Source organism: Amphiprion ocellaris, chromosome 13 (genome assembly GCF_022539595.1).
Source record: "Amphiprion ocellaris isolate individual 3 ecotype Okinawa chromosome 13, ASM2253959v1, whole genome shotgun sequence".
Taxonomy (NCBI): domain Eukaryota; kingdom Metazoa; phylum Chordata; class Actinopteri; family Pomacentridae; genus Amphiprion; species Amphiprion ocellaris.
Window position 1 is genome coordinate 12,859,016 of NC_072778.1, and position 14,683 is coordinate 12,873,698.

Below are 14,683 nucleotides of genomic sequence, written 5' to 3' on the forward strand. Positions count from 1 at the left end.
CAGAGGCTGGTGCTTAACAGAAGGAAAGCAATAACCATTCAAAGCACCAAATTGCTTAAGTGATGTACTTACATGTCAAAGCACCACACACACACACACACACACACACACACACACACACACACACACACACACACACACACACACACACCCCACCCCTTTCCCTTATAGAGCGATAATGACAGCATGTTGTCTAGTGTGATTTCACAAGAGAGGTATTTTAAAAGCATGTCAAATGTATAAATATTTATTTAGAGGTAACAGTGGAGCACTGTGCAGTTTTGAATGTGGAACTGTGTGGTAGCTTTCCCTTGTTAGACAGTAATGTGTGAGGAAGTTTGATATTGTGTTCTGAAATGCATGTCAACATTTTTTGTTGGGTATCAAACTTTTAAAAAGTGCACTGTGGATTAAACATACTGTGGATATTAGTGTATTTTCTTTATGAACATGTTCTTTCCACCATTTCTTACATTTCAACCCAGTTCTGTCTTCCAGGCAGCTGGAGAAATGCCATTATTTGTTTTTTTCTCTTGTACAATATGTCTTGGCAGGATTCGACAATTTTACTTTAACATGTGTGCACTTACGCTTTAATATGTCAGAGGGAAATGGGAACATCCATAAAATCCACCTGACAACTGGCACTTGGCTGAAGATAAACATCTGGTGCTAGCACAACCTGTGTTTATCTGTTGTTTATGGCTATTAGGGATGAAACCGCAATTGGGAGTGGGGCACTTTGAGAATTCGCATTGATCTTTTGTTATTCTTTTGTGTATTCCAGTTTTGGCTTGTTATGTGCACTTAGTGTGTATTCGTATGTGGATTTGTGCACATACTGTATATGTATTGTGTACATTTTTATTTATAGAGGCTGTTCTAGTCTGCTACAGAAGTTGTACCAGGAAGTCAGATGGGCTTGTGTCGAGATCAAGGCTAGTGTGTGTGCGTGCGTGCATGTCTCAGAGAGTTTGAGATTACAGTGGAGTAGACTGACCATGCCAAAAAAACAAACAAACAAAAAAAAAAAAACTAGAGCTAGAACACACATTCCAGAGATCATCTTAAGCCCTTCAACATGCATTTGGCCTCATGTAGTTTCTCTTGGTCGAGCACAACCCATTGAAAGGCTTAAAGCAGCAGAAGCATAAGCACTTCCTTTTGATCTATACGCCACAGCAGCCTCTGTAAATATATGTTCTACCTAAGGCCAGGCAGTACAGCTGAACTATTTACTACAACAGACTCCTTTACATCACTCAGTTACAACTGATTATTTTTACGAACACATTTTTAATAAAGACCAGTAGGAAAAAGGGTTTATTTTGAATTTACCTGGCTTAAGTTTGATGTAACGACTTTTTTCAGTCAAGAAATGCAGATCATAATTGTAATGTTGAAACAATGTTTTAATGTTAGCGCAACAAATAAAACCACAAGTAAATTTACACAAATAAATAAAAGAAGTAAAAATCTGTATCAAGATTGCCAAAAAATAAATAGAAATGGTTGAATACTGTAACTATAAAAATGGTCAAAGAAAAACAGCAAAAAAGAAAAATAGTAAAAATAAATAATCATAATGGCATTTTTTTAGCAGATTTTAATACGGTGAAACAGTTTCGTTTTACGGTCACCTGTTGCACATAAATAGCGATTTAACAAACTGTAGATTTTTGATGTGGACATTATGGACAGATATGGCCTTTTCTTTACAGACACAATGGAAATAGACACTTTTTCATGATTTCTACTCATCATTACTATTTAACAATACAGGGTAAATGAATAACATAACAGTTACAAGTATTCATTGGTCTTTACTATACATAACTTTTCTTTCAAATAACAGAAAATATCTGTAAAATATTGTTATTTTTACCTGTTTTGAATGTATACATATTAAGCTGTGTAGTTTTACATCCAAATTCATATCACTGCATCAAAGTCAAAAATCCAGTTGCAGTGCTGCTACTGGTGCAGTGTCACAGACAAAAGCCAGCTCTGCATTCAGGGTTTTGAACTCCTACCTTATCCCTTGGCACTAGTCTATCATTATTACTTATGAAGCCTTGTTTTTATTCTTGCTATTCAAGCAAAGGGCAGATATTATGACTATTTCACTCAGCACTGCAGCATGTAGTGTCAAGGGTTGCGCTCCAGTAAGGCAACTTTAAAGTAATTCAGGTTACCTGCTTTTCATGTCACAAAATTATGAAAGAGGAAATGTCCATTGAGCATGAAAGGTTTCCATTTTTACCTGTATATGTGTAATTTATCTACAAGCTTTCTCAGTACTCAGAGCAGCAATTCTCTGAAGTGTGTCACATCTTTAATGTCCCTGACCACTGCACTGTTTGAACATATCAGTAGTCAACACTGGTCATCACTCTGCCATTGAAAAGCAACATTAATTTGTGTATAAATAGGTTACTGTCAGACTGTACCCAACATTTTGTAATAGTATGTTTTAAAAACACAACTTGTCCCAGTTTAAGAGTTGTTAGGTTCCTATCATTCTATATTAAAGTGTTGTTAAAGTGCTTGCTGTCACGTAAAATGTTCACATGCAAATAGCGGTTGACTGTAGCTTGAGGGCATCGTGCCAAAATGGTGGCCATGCTGTTCGCAATTAAGAGGCTACTTGATATCATCAGAGGGGTGAAAAACAGCCATTATGCATCTCAAAAAGCAGCACATACTAAATGGGACGGCGAGAGAAAGAGAAATACTCCTTGTAAACATGGAGGCAGGTGAGGAGCTCAACAGCTACTGTGGCTTCGGGAATTAAATGCAGTTCACGACTGAGTGCTTCTCTTTACGCTCATATTCTCCTTGCCTTGCTTTAACTTCATCCCCAGGTGCTGCATGGTGCATCTTTAATCAGGGCATGTCTGCTGTGACACCTTCATGTCACCAGAGCATGCTTCTCTGCAGCTGTGTGAAGAATAGTCATGAGAAGGTGACATGATGGAGGCTTTTATAGCTTCATTCACATTGCAGGGCCACTTACATTATGTGTGTGTGTGTGTGTGTGTGTGTGTGTGTGTGTGTGTGTGTGTGTGTGTGTGTGTGTGTGTGTGTGTGTGTGTGTGTGTGTGTGTGTGTGTGTGTGTGTGTGTGTGTGTGTGTGTGTGTGTGTGTGGGTGTGAGTGTGTGGGTGTGCATGTGTACTTGTGCATGTATGAAAGGGGCAATGCATGTATTTTATTGGCAGACAGAACACCAGCTGTCTTTTATGTAATTGGAGACTTACAATTATACTCTATATGTCTACCCTCGTGTTGATTGCCAAGGATAAACCTATTGCTGCTAACAAGCATGTAGTCAAGCTGCCAGCAGGAGAAAAAGTCATTTCCTCCTCCTCTTGTCCTCATCTCTCAGCAAACCTTGACATTTTCCAGCAAAGAAATGTGAAGTATTTCTTAAGTCCTTTCACGCCTGAGTAGACAAATTGGATCAACCTATCGGTTAACCTTCACGAGAAGAAGAGATAATACTTGAGCACATTTCTTAAAAATAAAATATAAGCATGAACGTCTTTTCCTTGTTTGACAACCTTTCACGCACCACACTCCTTAAGTTTTTGCTTAGAGACACCTGCATGTTGGATTGAAAGCAGTGCTGGCTACATTGAAACTAAATGCCTAACCCAAATGTACAGTTACTACTACCAACTTTTTTTTAAAAGTCCTTTCTACTAGTGGCCGTCATGGCTGAAAGTTGCACAGGCCCATCCATCATTATCATTATGTAGCCAGATGGCCAGACTTTACAGGGGTTAAATTGTGATCCAAGAATTAAGAAAAGAAAAAATATATATGTATAAATATATGTGTAAGATCATAGTGTCTCGACCTAAGCCAAGGCACTTGCAAATGCAGTAAAAATTATAGTGAACAAACAATAATGATGCTAAACGCCCTAAGACAGAATGCAAATGAGGAGAAAACATTTTTTCTTGCTTGTTGAGCATCCTATTTTCATCCTGAAATAATGAACAAGCAATCAAAAAGAGAGTAACTGGGTACTCGTGAAAGAGAGAGAAAGGGTAAAGAATAACAGTGCTCTATAAAAGAAAGAGAGGGCAGATTATGTTCTGTCAGCTGACAAATGTACAAAATGCAACCCTGTCGAATACACTCAAAAGTAGGACAGTCACTGCACCACACAAAACCCCAGCAATTTTTTCTGTAGCAGACAGTATAAATGACATCCAGAACATGTTTTGTCCTATTTTAACTGTGTGTTGAAGGGGAAAAAAACTGTTCAGAGCACAATTAGTCATTGTCACAAGATTTAAAGGAGGGTTTCAACATTTTGAAATATAGGACTGCTTGGATAAGAAGATCAGTATCATTTTTTTTATCTTCATTAGAGTGATTGGTCCATTGTGTTTTCTTTTTTTTTTTTTCGATATTTTTTGGGCTTAAATGCAACATGTGAACATGAATGCATAACTTGTTTAAAGGTTTGACTGCTTTTTTCCCCTGCTGCTTCTGGTTTTCAGGCACTGAATTAGGTTAGACAGGTCTCTATAAAAGCACAGGAGTAAAACTGACATACATATTCGTATGCTCCTCCTTGTGAGACACACCACCAACATCTTTCCCAGCATCCCCTTTAAAGGTGACCAGCGATACAGGTGCACATCTTAAAGCCTCCAACTGTGTCAGGCTCTTTAAGTATACTTGGGAGTGTCTGTCAGGGCTCCGTCCTGTGCATCATGGTACAGGGAGAGGTAATAGAGACCACGGGGACATCAGTAATCCTGCCAGTTGTCCAAGGAACCGCCTTAGCCTCAAATCTCTGTTCTTCATCCCCTCATAGCGACATAAGTCCAGCTTCTGCGTTGTCTCCTGAATGCTTAAGGCCGGACTGCATGGCGGGGTCTTAATGGACGCCAGGTGCAGCCGATTGGACCATCAGCTTGTGCCTTCCCACCAGCGCTCAAGCGCATTGGGTCACAATGAGCTGCTTTGGCACAACCAGAGAATGGTTTCCTAGAACTGATTGGCTGTCAAGCTCAATCCATTCGTTGCCCCCAGGAGCATGTCTCCATGACCAATTTAAGAGGCAGGGTTGGAGCCTTCCCACACTCCCTGCCTCTGGGAGAGAGAACAACAGTCATGTGTAGATGTGGGCAGATTAAATGTACTTGTTAAAAGGCTGTATGAAGCCCCAGGTCATTGACAGCGCTCAGAGTTATTGATTTGAAGGATTTGCTTATTTTCTCTGCCTTGTTGTGGATTTTACTTTAAAGTTCATTTTTTACTGTTTGTTTCAAACAAATTTGTTCTGCGTTGGTGCAAAAGAACATTTGTGATCTAGTTGATACTGCACCATCATTGCTCCTCCCCTCCTAAATACAACCCTTAGTGTATTAGATAATCTGCTAACTGTGCAGAAGTGTGAATACTTCCAGTCTGGGTCTGACATTAAATCTCACCAACACTACATTTCTCTGGATTTATATTAATTTTTAATCTGAAATTGACCCAAGAAATTATTTTTAATCAGAATCATAAACTACAAGTTAAACACGCCATGTATGATCATGATGATCCTGATACTGCTGCTTTGGTTCTGCACTTTTGACAGAAGCCCAACATTTCTGTAGAGAAAGTTAAGCCTTTGCAGGAATTTCCTCCCCCTTTCCTCTTGGAATAGAATCACGGGGTCACTAAGGGAGATCTGTGTTGTCTCAATTAGAAGAGGAGGCGTTTTTCTCACTGGGCTCTGCTCCAGGCCCAGCTGTGTACCTTCCACCGTGGGCTGAGCCTCTCCCTGCATACTGAAAACATTACTGGCCACAGGTCAGAGTGTGACTCTGCGGGACTTTTCCTCCCTCTTATACACACACCTTTTATTTCGAGAGCTTGGATAACCAGAACCAGATGCTTTCAGACGGGATAACTCCAGACAACTAGTTAGCTTCAAAACACGCATGGTCATACCTGGTTGAACTGGTGCACACATATTTTCCTTGAAGTGTGTTTTGACACACACGCCTGCTCACACTTAACACACTATCCACGGTTTCCATCATCATTATCATTATCAGCCACTTCCCCCACTCCCTGTTATCATTAGGCATGATGATGATTGCATGGTTGAGAGCTCCATCTCTCTCTCCTCCACCCCACCCCAACCGCAGCTCCATTCTTATGGTTCACCTTGAGCTGAGGAGTGTTTCTAAAAAATCCTCTCCAACATTTTTTTTTTCTATGTCAAGGTTAGAACCTGGCAAAGAGAGGGAAAAAAAAAAAAAAAACAAGATCTTGAAATTGTGCTCTTGTTGCCAAGAGAGATACTTACTCATTTCACATGGAGGGATCTATTTGTTCTGAAAAAATATATATATATATATCCACTCAAATACCAAGTATTAATGGCAGGATGAAGTTGTAGATTTATAGATTTTTGGTATTCTCTTGTAGCAATGCTCGTTTCCCAAGCTGAAAGTAAATATATATATATATATATATTTCAAGTCTTTGAGTCAAAAGGGGAGGGTTGGCTTTTTCTCAGTGGGAGCATGCTTTTAAAATCCAAGCCAGTGGGAGGAGTGGCGAAAGGTATGTGTCCACACAGCAGACCAAGACCTCTGTTTAGCCTTAGTGGATAGGAGAAATAAGGCACTGCTAGATTTCATGGGTCAATTGGTGCATTGAAATCTTGACAGTGTTCGCTATTATCTCTCTACATAATTTTCTTCTATTTTAACTTAAAAATCTTTTCTTCTCCAGTACAGCGGACTATACACACACACACACACACACATACACACACACAAACAAACAAAATGCTCCTGCAGAATTGTATTTCTATGGCTGAGGCCAGGGGCTCTTCCTCAGAATCCATCTCCTTGAGATAGGCTGGCAGCTCTCCAGTTGCTCAGTCCTCAGTGTGAGTCCCTGAGATGGAGGACGGGGCACATGTTTGCAGGCAGATTGCACATTTGAAGGAATAAATTGCCTTGTAGAGGACCAGACTCCACATTGTCTGTTCCACTCTGTGTTCCTTTGCCTTTAAATATGTTTGTTGAAGACCTGTCATCTGCAGTTTTCTGTTATTTCCTTTCAAGGCCCGCTCATTTTCTGGTGTCTGGTGGCGAGGCTCAGCCGGATGGTCTGTGTCCGGAAGTGAACATGTGGTAGTGTTTAGCTTTGTAATGCCCTGGGTTTTACTGACGTCTTGAGGGAGATATCGCATGGAAGGCGACCAGGATAGTGAGTCTGGGCCAGCAAACAGACTGCATGTCCAAGTGTTGGAGAACTCTTGTTATCACAGAGCTTCCCATGGGGATACCTCAGTCCAAGGCCCACAGAGAAGGCTTAACATGAATGCCAAGTCATCCTTAATAAGCCAAATCTGCTTTTTTGCTCAAACATTCATGTATTTTTCCATTGAAACCTCTATCAATTTGGTGACTCCTTTTGGCATGGAGCAAGCTTTAACTCCTCCTCAGTTAATGTAATGTGCAACAATTACAGCCACCAGAGGCCTCTCTTCATGTGGTTATGTTGGCTTCAGTGAACGTTTCATGTGTTTTGTTTAAACATGGTTTTGAAACGCCTCCTCTGTTGACATGCTTCTCAAAGTTTTCACCCGTGTAAGTTAATATGTTACAACAAATCAATGTGAAATACTAACTATTTTTAATTCATTGCTACAGTTCTCTTCTCAAACTTGCATAGCACATATCATGTCAAAATCATCTGACCCTATTATATCCCTTTGAGAACCATCTGGCCCAAGCATCAGCTGTGAAAGTTGAGCTCTACATAATACAGTGGGGATTGTTCATATTTCAGCAGATTTTTTTTCTCTCTCTCCAGCCTTTCATGGACTGAGTTGATCTGGATTAAAAACGCATTTCTATCCCAGCTTCTCACCTAATTCCAACCAACGACAATTAATAAATGACTGTGCTGCGTGCGTTACCTTGTAACTATGATTTTGCTCACTGTGGTTTCATCTGACAGCCTGATACAGAAATAATGCATGTACGTGATAGTACTCCATTGTACAGAATAGCTTCAAGGAAACTAGTGAGCTGCCAAAAAAACCCCTCCCACATTTCTCCCATCACAAATGGCTCTTTACTGCATGATTTCTGAAGAGATTCCATTAACAAATATAACTCTGTGCATGAGGGATGGTATTGTTGTCCGAGTATTACATTTTAGCCACTGGGCAACTAGTAAAACACGTTTAAATATTGGCAAGGACTTTGATCAGCTGTTATGGACCTACGCTGTTGGACAGGTTAAGCTTTCTTGGCAGAAAAACAATTAGATGAACATACATACCCAAAGTGCCATTGTGGTCAAAAGATAAACAAAAAAAACTTTTGCAAAAAATTTTACTCAACTTAAGTTTCAAGTCATGTTGAGGGTGGGATTTTTAGTAACTACTGGAAAACTCCTGTGTTTTGGATTCATTTATAAAACTAGCTTTATTGTTGTGACCAGCCATCTGGTTATATGCCACCTATAGTCATCCTCTCTACACACTTGGGACTCCGACAAGTGTGGCAGCTTGAATGTGTGCAAGCCCTCCAGGGCCCATCAGTCCACATGCAGTGCTCAGAGGAAACATGTGACATGTGGCATAATTGAGTCAGCCAGCAAGTACTTGTGCAGAAATCAGCCTACTGATGCCACTACTCAGTGCCCAACGGGGGAGCTCGGAGCTGTATAGGATGGTATCAGAAGGAATTGTGGCTGTTTCTGCTTATTAAAGGCAGTGTTTTTCTGTTTAATTTGATATAGCATGGGGCCCTGGGGGCAAGGGCGCAGACAGCTAAGGCATTGACCAAAAGGCTGAGAGCACCCTGCTGAGAGTGTACGGTACCAAGGTGAGAGAAAAATAGATAGTGGAGGTGTAAGAGAACAATTTGGAACCAAAAGCAGCCAAAACACCCCCCCCCCCAATTTAATTTGCTCTCTGTCTCTGGGCTGTTCTCGGAGGGAGATCATTTCTTACTCCTTGGTTTTTGTTTTTTTTTTTTAATTTTTGCTGGCTCTCTTAGTTTCTTTGTCCCAGCCTTTTGCCACATATGAAATTCAGCATGACTGCGTGGGCCTCGCTGTTTAATGACTCCGAGTGTGTGAGTCAGGATATTGTGGATGTAATATTGTTGTCATTGGATTTATTTATGAAGCGATTAACATTTATTTTGTCTGTCTGTCTTATTTGGTGGGTTTGGAGGAATTCTGATGAATAATCACTGACACCCCATAAAAGAATAATGTATTTGGCTGTCTTGTAAAATCAAAAGCATCACAAAGCCCAAACCCTGAAATAAGGTTCCCATTTTTTTCCTTTTTTTTTGGACAGCAGATAAACACATTGCCATTCCAACAGTCAGCAGACAAAGATCTATTTGCGGTCAGTCTTTCACTAGTTTTACTCCTCTTCACCAGCATTGACTCACCAAATAAATCTATACTGTTTTGTACAACTAGCTTTCACTGTACGTGGAAATTGACTATACTAGATAGATTGTCTCAAAATTCTGTTTCCTTTAGTGAATCCATACTCATAAAGTCACTTTCTCAACAAGGACTGAACCAAAACACTGGTGACACAAACCAAGTATGTAGGGTTTCTCTGTTATGGTATGGAGATTATCACAGCTACTAATCCAAGTGCTGTGCCTTGTGAAAACAGCCTCACTAAATAATGAATTGGCCAGCAACTTCTGCCTACAAACCTTTGTGAGTTCTCAAGTCCTGAGTTCTGTTAGTAAAACAGTGTTCAGGCCAAAAGCTGTTTTGCATGTCTGACCTCTGATATCAGTATAAAGGTGATACAGCCTGACGCGTATTACATTCCAAGTGGACTTAAAGTTAAAATCTGTAAGCTCCTAAAGGAGCATCCTGTTACTCTGAGAGAAAATCAAACCATCATACTTAGTGTAACATTAGTATATACTTACACCATTTCACCAGTATTTAATACAATAAACAACTGCATCCCTGATGTCATGTGTTGACAGCAAGCACAAGAGTTGCCTTCAGCATCGCTTCTTCTGGCTGCCCAGGAGATGTTGCCTCTTTGATTCTTTCTTCAAATATGCAAGCCAGCACTAAGGGAGCAGATTGTTTGTTCTAGATTTCCTGGGAGATTCCCACCTTGGGCTTAAACAGAGCAGTTGTGATGATTAGCAACAAAGTGTGCTGCCTCTCATAAACCATCGGGAGGAGAGGGAAGGGTCTAAGGAATCTTGTTTCTCACATTACTGCTTCTTTATTGTGAAAAACTCCGCTCTCTCCTCAGTACTGCAATTCCATTTTGAAAATGTTGACCCTTTGGTCTTTACATGGATATGTGTGTTTTTAACTTGATGTTATTACAGTATAAATAAAGAGAAATTCATGTTGTCATGTGCCCTTTCCCCAATGTGCAGACTCAATAATGTCTCAATTATGGAAACATAAGGTCTCTTCGTTGTTGAACCAGTTTGTCTGTCATGTTCAGGCCCAGACTTAATGCCATTTTCTGGGATTTGCAGGGGTAAACGCAATTATCTCCTTGGCTCTAGGAAGTTGACAGGCATGGCCTAAGGGAGTGAACTGTGCTTATCAACCATCTACCCATTGTCACAATGACAAAAGTGTTGGGATGCAAAAAAAATTAAGAGAGGGAAGTTCTTCCTAAGACTTCCATCTGATACTAAAGGTGAAGATATTGCACATTATGTTACATGGAACTAGCATCAATCAGAAGCACCTATCATCAACTTCATGCTATATCACAACTGTGGCATAATATTCAATCACATGGGATGGCTGCCCTGTTTTGCATTATTCTATTTCAACTGATTGCACTTAATCTAGAATACATCACAAAGTAGACATTTTCTGCCAAATACTTCTGCAGTAATAGCTTGTTTTTGTTTTTTATTAAGAGAAAAGTGATATAGAATCAAATGCTAAACTTTTCTGGTATTGAAACTATGGTTTTTAATTGGTTTATACCATCTGTTGGCATCTTGGCCTGTTAGCTTACTTTTTTTAATATGCATAAATAGATCTGCATTCTAATGTATGTAAATTAATTATTGTGCTTTGTTATGGGAAATGTAAAAAAAAAAAAGATTTTTGAATGTCATTTAATTCTTGCTTTTATACAGTGCTAAAAGCAGTCAGTGTCAACATTTTGATTAAATATTATGCTCTACACTGTTGTTACGTTGCATATAATTTCCTAAATGTCTTAAGTACTTCTGAAAACATGTTTTTTTTTTCTTGCAGTTAGAAAAGATTTGAAGGATGAGACTGACGACAGAATGCCACAATTCAAGAAAAAGGCAAAAGAGCTCCGTATCTTGGATGCCAAGACAGCACAGAACCTTTGTAAGTAGATGCAGTTATGTATTTAAAGACCTTTTACAGCCACTAACCACATGTTTATCCCAATTAGTTCATGAAGTACAATGTTATTTCTAACCATCCTTTTATGTCAGTAAGTATCGATTCTCCTTTCAACAATTTCATACACCCATGAAGCTGCTTTTGAACAGGAGACAACTTTCAATATGGACACACTAAACTGAGCCCTGCAGGGCAGTTTGATGGTTTTTGGCTGCATTTTCGCATTTTCCACACGAATCTTGTGTCCTTGTCTGTAATTACATGTAAAGAAACTTCCTATCAAAACTGAAGCTACTAAAGCTACAAGTGGGTGTTTTAAATCTCTTGGAGCCTACAGTAAGTGGACTAAATGCTAAGTTAATAATGGTGTATTTACCTCCCCCACCAAGCTTCCTTTTATTTTGGTGTAGCTGATCAAAAGGCGTTTTGGTTGGGCATCATTTCAAGTTACGTAAAAATCCTCCTGCTCAAAATGTGCGTATGTGCGGGTGTGTATGAAATGATCATAGAAAGAAATCGGTGACTGCTGGATGTCTTGTTATGATTGATGGGTAGAGCACATCTTGTTGTTTACCCAGCTCTTTGGGATTTACCGTACCTCAGAGAAACAGTGTAGATAATAGCACCTCATGAAATATACATGTCAAATGCAAAGATTACAGGTCACCCTTCTTACTCCACCTGTTTGTTTACATGTCTTTGTCAACGTTCCTCTGTATACAGAGGTATATTGTAGACTGCGGGGAACATGGGTGGATAAATTCCTTTATACAGAGTGAGAACTGGAAGCAAATGGTGGCATATTTCAAAGCAGAGGCCAGATGAATGCATTTACAGGGTGAAATATTGGGGTCTGATGTCAGTAAGGGGCATGTGGTATGAACATAAGGATGACACATCGAAACATGTGGGTTTCTGTATCTGTGTGCATGCATTTGCCTGTGTGTTTGTGTGTGCATTTGCAAATGCGCCATTGCACATGTCATTGCACTTATGTATGGGTTGTGGCAATGTTGGTAGGTGTCACTGGCATCTTTGATTGCAAAATCCGCAGATGGGCTTTGAATTTGGCAGGAAGCAAAAACAAGTGTAGAAAACGTCACCTTCAGAATAGCAATGGGTGGGAGGCATGTGGTCGTACAAAGCTGCACAGCTCTCCTGAGTCGCCTTGACACGTACCACAGCATCATAGATCATATTCACTGCCTGCCGCTGAACCCCCTAAGCTCTGTTCTCAATTTTGATGTGTGGTAGTATTGAAGGTTCAGCGACTGGGATGGGAAGTGAGATAACATGAGTGATTGTGATGTCAGCGCCACATTATGTATTCTGGTATAAAGATTATGCATACCGCTGTCTGATGAATTGTGTCTAATCAGTCTGCTTGTGCACACCTTCGGCCAGCACTCTCAGTGAGCTGCAGGTGGGCGGATGACTTGTGGCTAATTCTAAAATAAAGCAAATTACAATTGCTGACTTGAGAGAGAAAGATATTTAGGGATTAAAGAGTATGAATTGTAGTTATGATCTTTCTTTGGGGATAAGCAACGACATGTCTGTTTCAAAAGAGCAGATTATGGACCACAATAGAAGAGACATGAGTCCTGTACTTAATTACAGTTTATTTTAAGTTGTACAGGTTAATTACAGTGTATTGTGCTGAAATCTAGAACAATTCTAATCGAGAAGAAAATGATTGTGGAATTTTCCGAGGTCTCAAACATCATATAGTTTATCTTGAGCATTTATTTTTCTGCAACTTTTGAGTAAAACATATTGAGCACTTTAACATTTTTTTTTAAAAACAAAATCACAATTCATGAGGGATTTGGGCAGAAGCATGCCCCCTAAATGCTAACTTGCCAAGAGCTGTCATATATTTAAATCTCTGAGACTATTCGCCAGTATAAACCAAGCAGACATATTTTCTTGATATAAAATTTTACAGAAATGTGCTTCAAATATGTTGTCGAATATATGCTCTGTTTTAGAAATCTGTTTGAATGTGATAGCAAGACACTTTATAAAAGTTTACACTATTAGCTAGCTAAACATAAACAGCAGATTTCCAAGGACACTTGCAACAATCTATTTAAACAGTAATTAAATATATTATTTTATTGATTTCCATAATAAATTTATTAGGAATACGACTCAACCTTAACTTGACAGACATTTATAAGCTGCGGTTGTGGAGAGCTGCTGTGTCACAGAGCTTGTGTGCAGAATGGCCTCTGTTTGTAAAAGAGACTGTCTTTCACATCACAATCATCAAATATAGAAACAGCCAAAGAAATAAAACACGATACAATTTTTCCTGTTGGGCTAACAGGTAGCAATAGTACAGATGGGAGCCAAAAGTTAGCTGACAGTTATGAAGTCTATTTTTGATTTTGTTTTCAGTGTTGGTAAATATCACTACTGTGCACTGTCCTTTTGTCCACAAACTAAAGCCACAAAGAAAGCTCAGCGCACCTAAACAACATCTTAGGTCTGATCCTTGTGGGTGGATGTGCAGGTGCATTTTTATTTATTTATTTTTTTTTTTTGCTAGAGTGTGCTCCAAAATTGCATTGTGCTGCAGAATCTGCATGAACAAATCTCCACCTACACCACTTTTGCCCATTTTGGCACAGTGAGGTAACCAAACAGGTGCAAGCTAATGGCACCCTGCACTGACACAGAGCATACGGTGAGGTATAAAACTGCCAGGCAACCCCGAAAGTTGGATTTTCTGCCTGTCACTCTTCATCTGCATTCTCATCTTCATCTACTTTACTTTGTAACATACAATATCTCAGTATTACTTTTGACAGCCCTCCCTCAAGACAACCCAGCATATGGCTTTTAAAGAGACACTAAGAAACACAGAGCATTTAGACGGTAAACAAGGCATGTCCCATTGAAATGCACTTCAGTTTTGATAATGTCACACTTTAAGGCAAGATAAGCTGCCTTGCTAAAAATAAATCATGTGTATTACTTTAATTTAAACGATGGAGGGACTAGAAATGTTGTATGAAGATCAATACACCAAATGGCAAGTTTATGTAACTTAAACTATTTATTAATATCTGATGCTTTGTACAGTTATTAAATTTGTATTATTCTGAATTTCATTGCACTAAATCCCAAGTTGATTTATCTGAAAATATTTTTTTCATGTCTATGAATGTGCCTAGTTTCTCCACTTGATAGATTGAGTTATAGCATGTGAAAATGTTCTGTAAATTAAAAAATCAAAACAAATAACGGAATTAACAAAATAATATTAACAGTATATGACCAAGCCTCAG

General features: G+C 39.3%; 1 protein-coding gene across 6 annotated transcripts in view; it reads left to right on the forward strand.

Annotated features, from left to right (window-relative positions):
- Window positions 1-14,683, forward strand: part of diaph2 (diaphanous-related formin 2) — a 373,465-nt gene that overhangs the window by 191,414 nt on the left and 167,368 nt on the right. For all 6 annotated transcript variants that reach the window (XM_055016416.1, XM_055016421.1, XM_055016420.1 and 3 more), the window contains one exon: window positions 11,268-11,369. In XM_055016416.1, coding sequence (XP_054872391.1) covers window positions 11,268-11,369 — 102 coding nt within the window. The remainder of the gene's footprint in view (window positions 1-11,267; window positions 11,370-14,683) is intronic.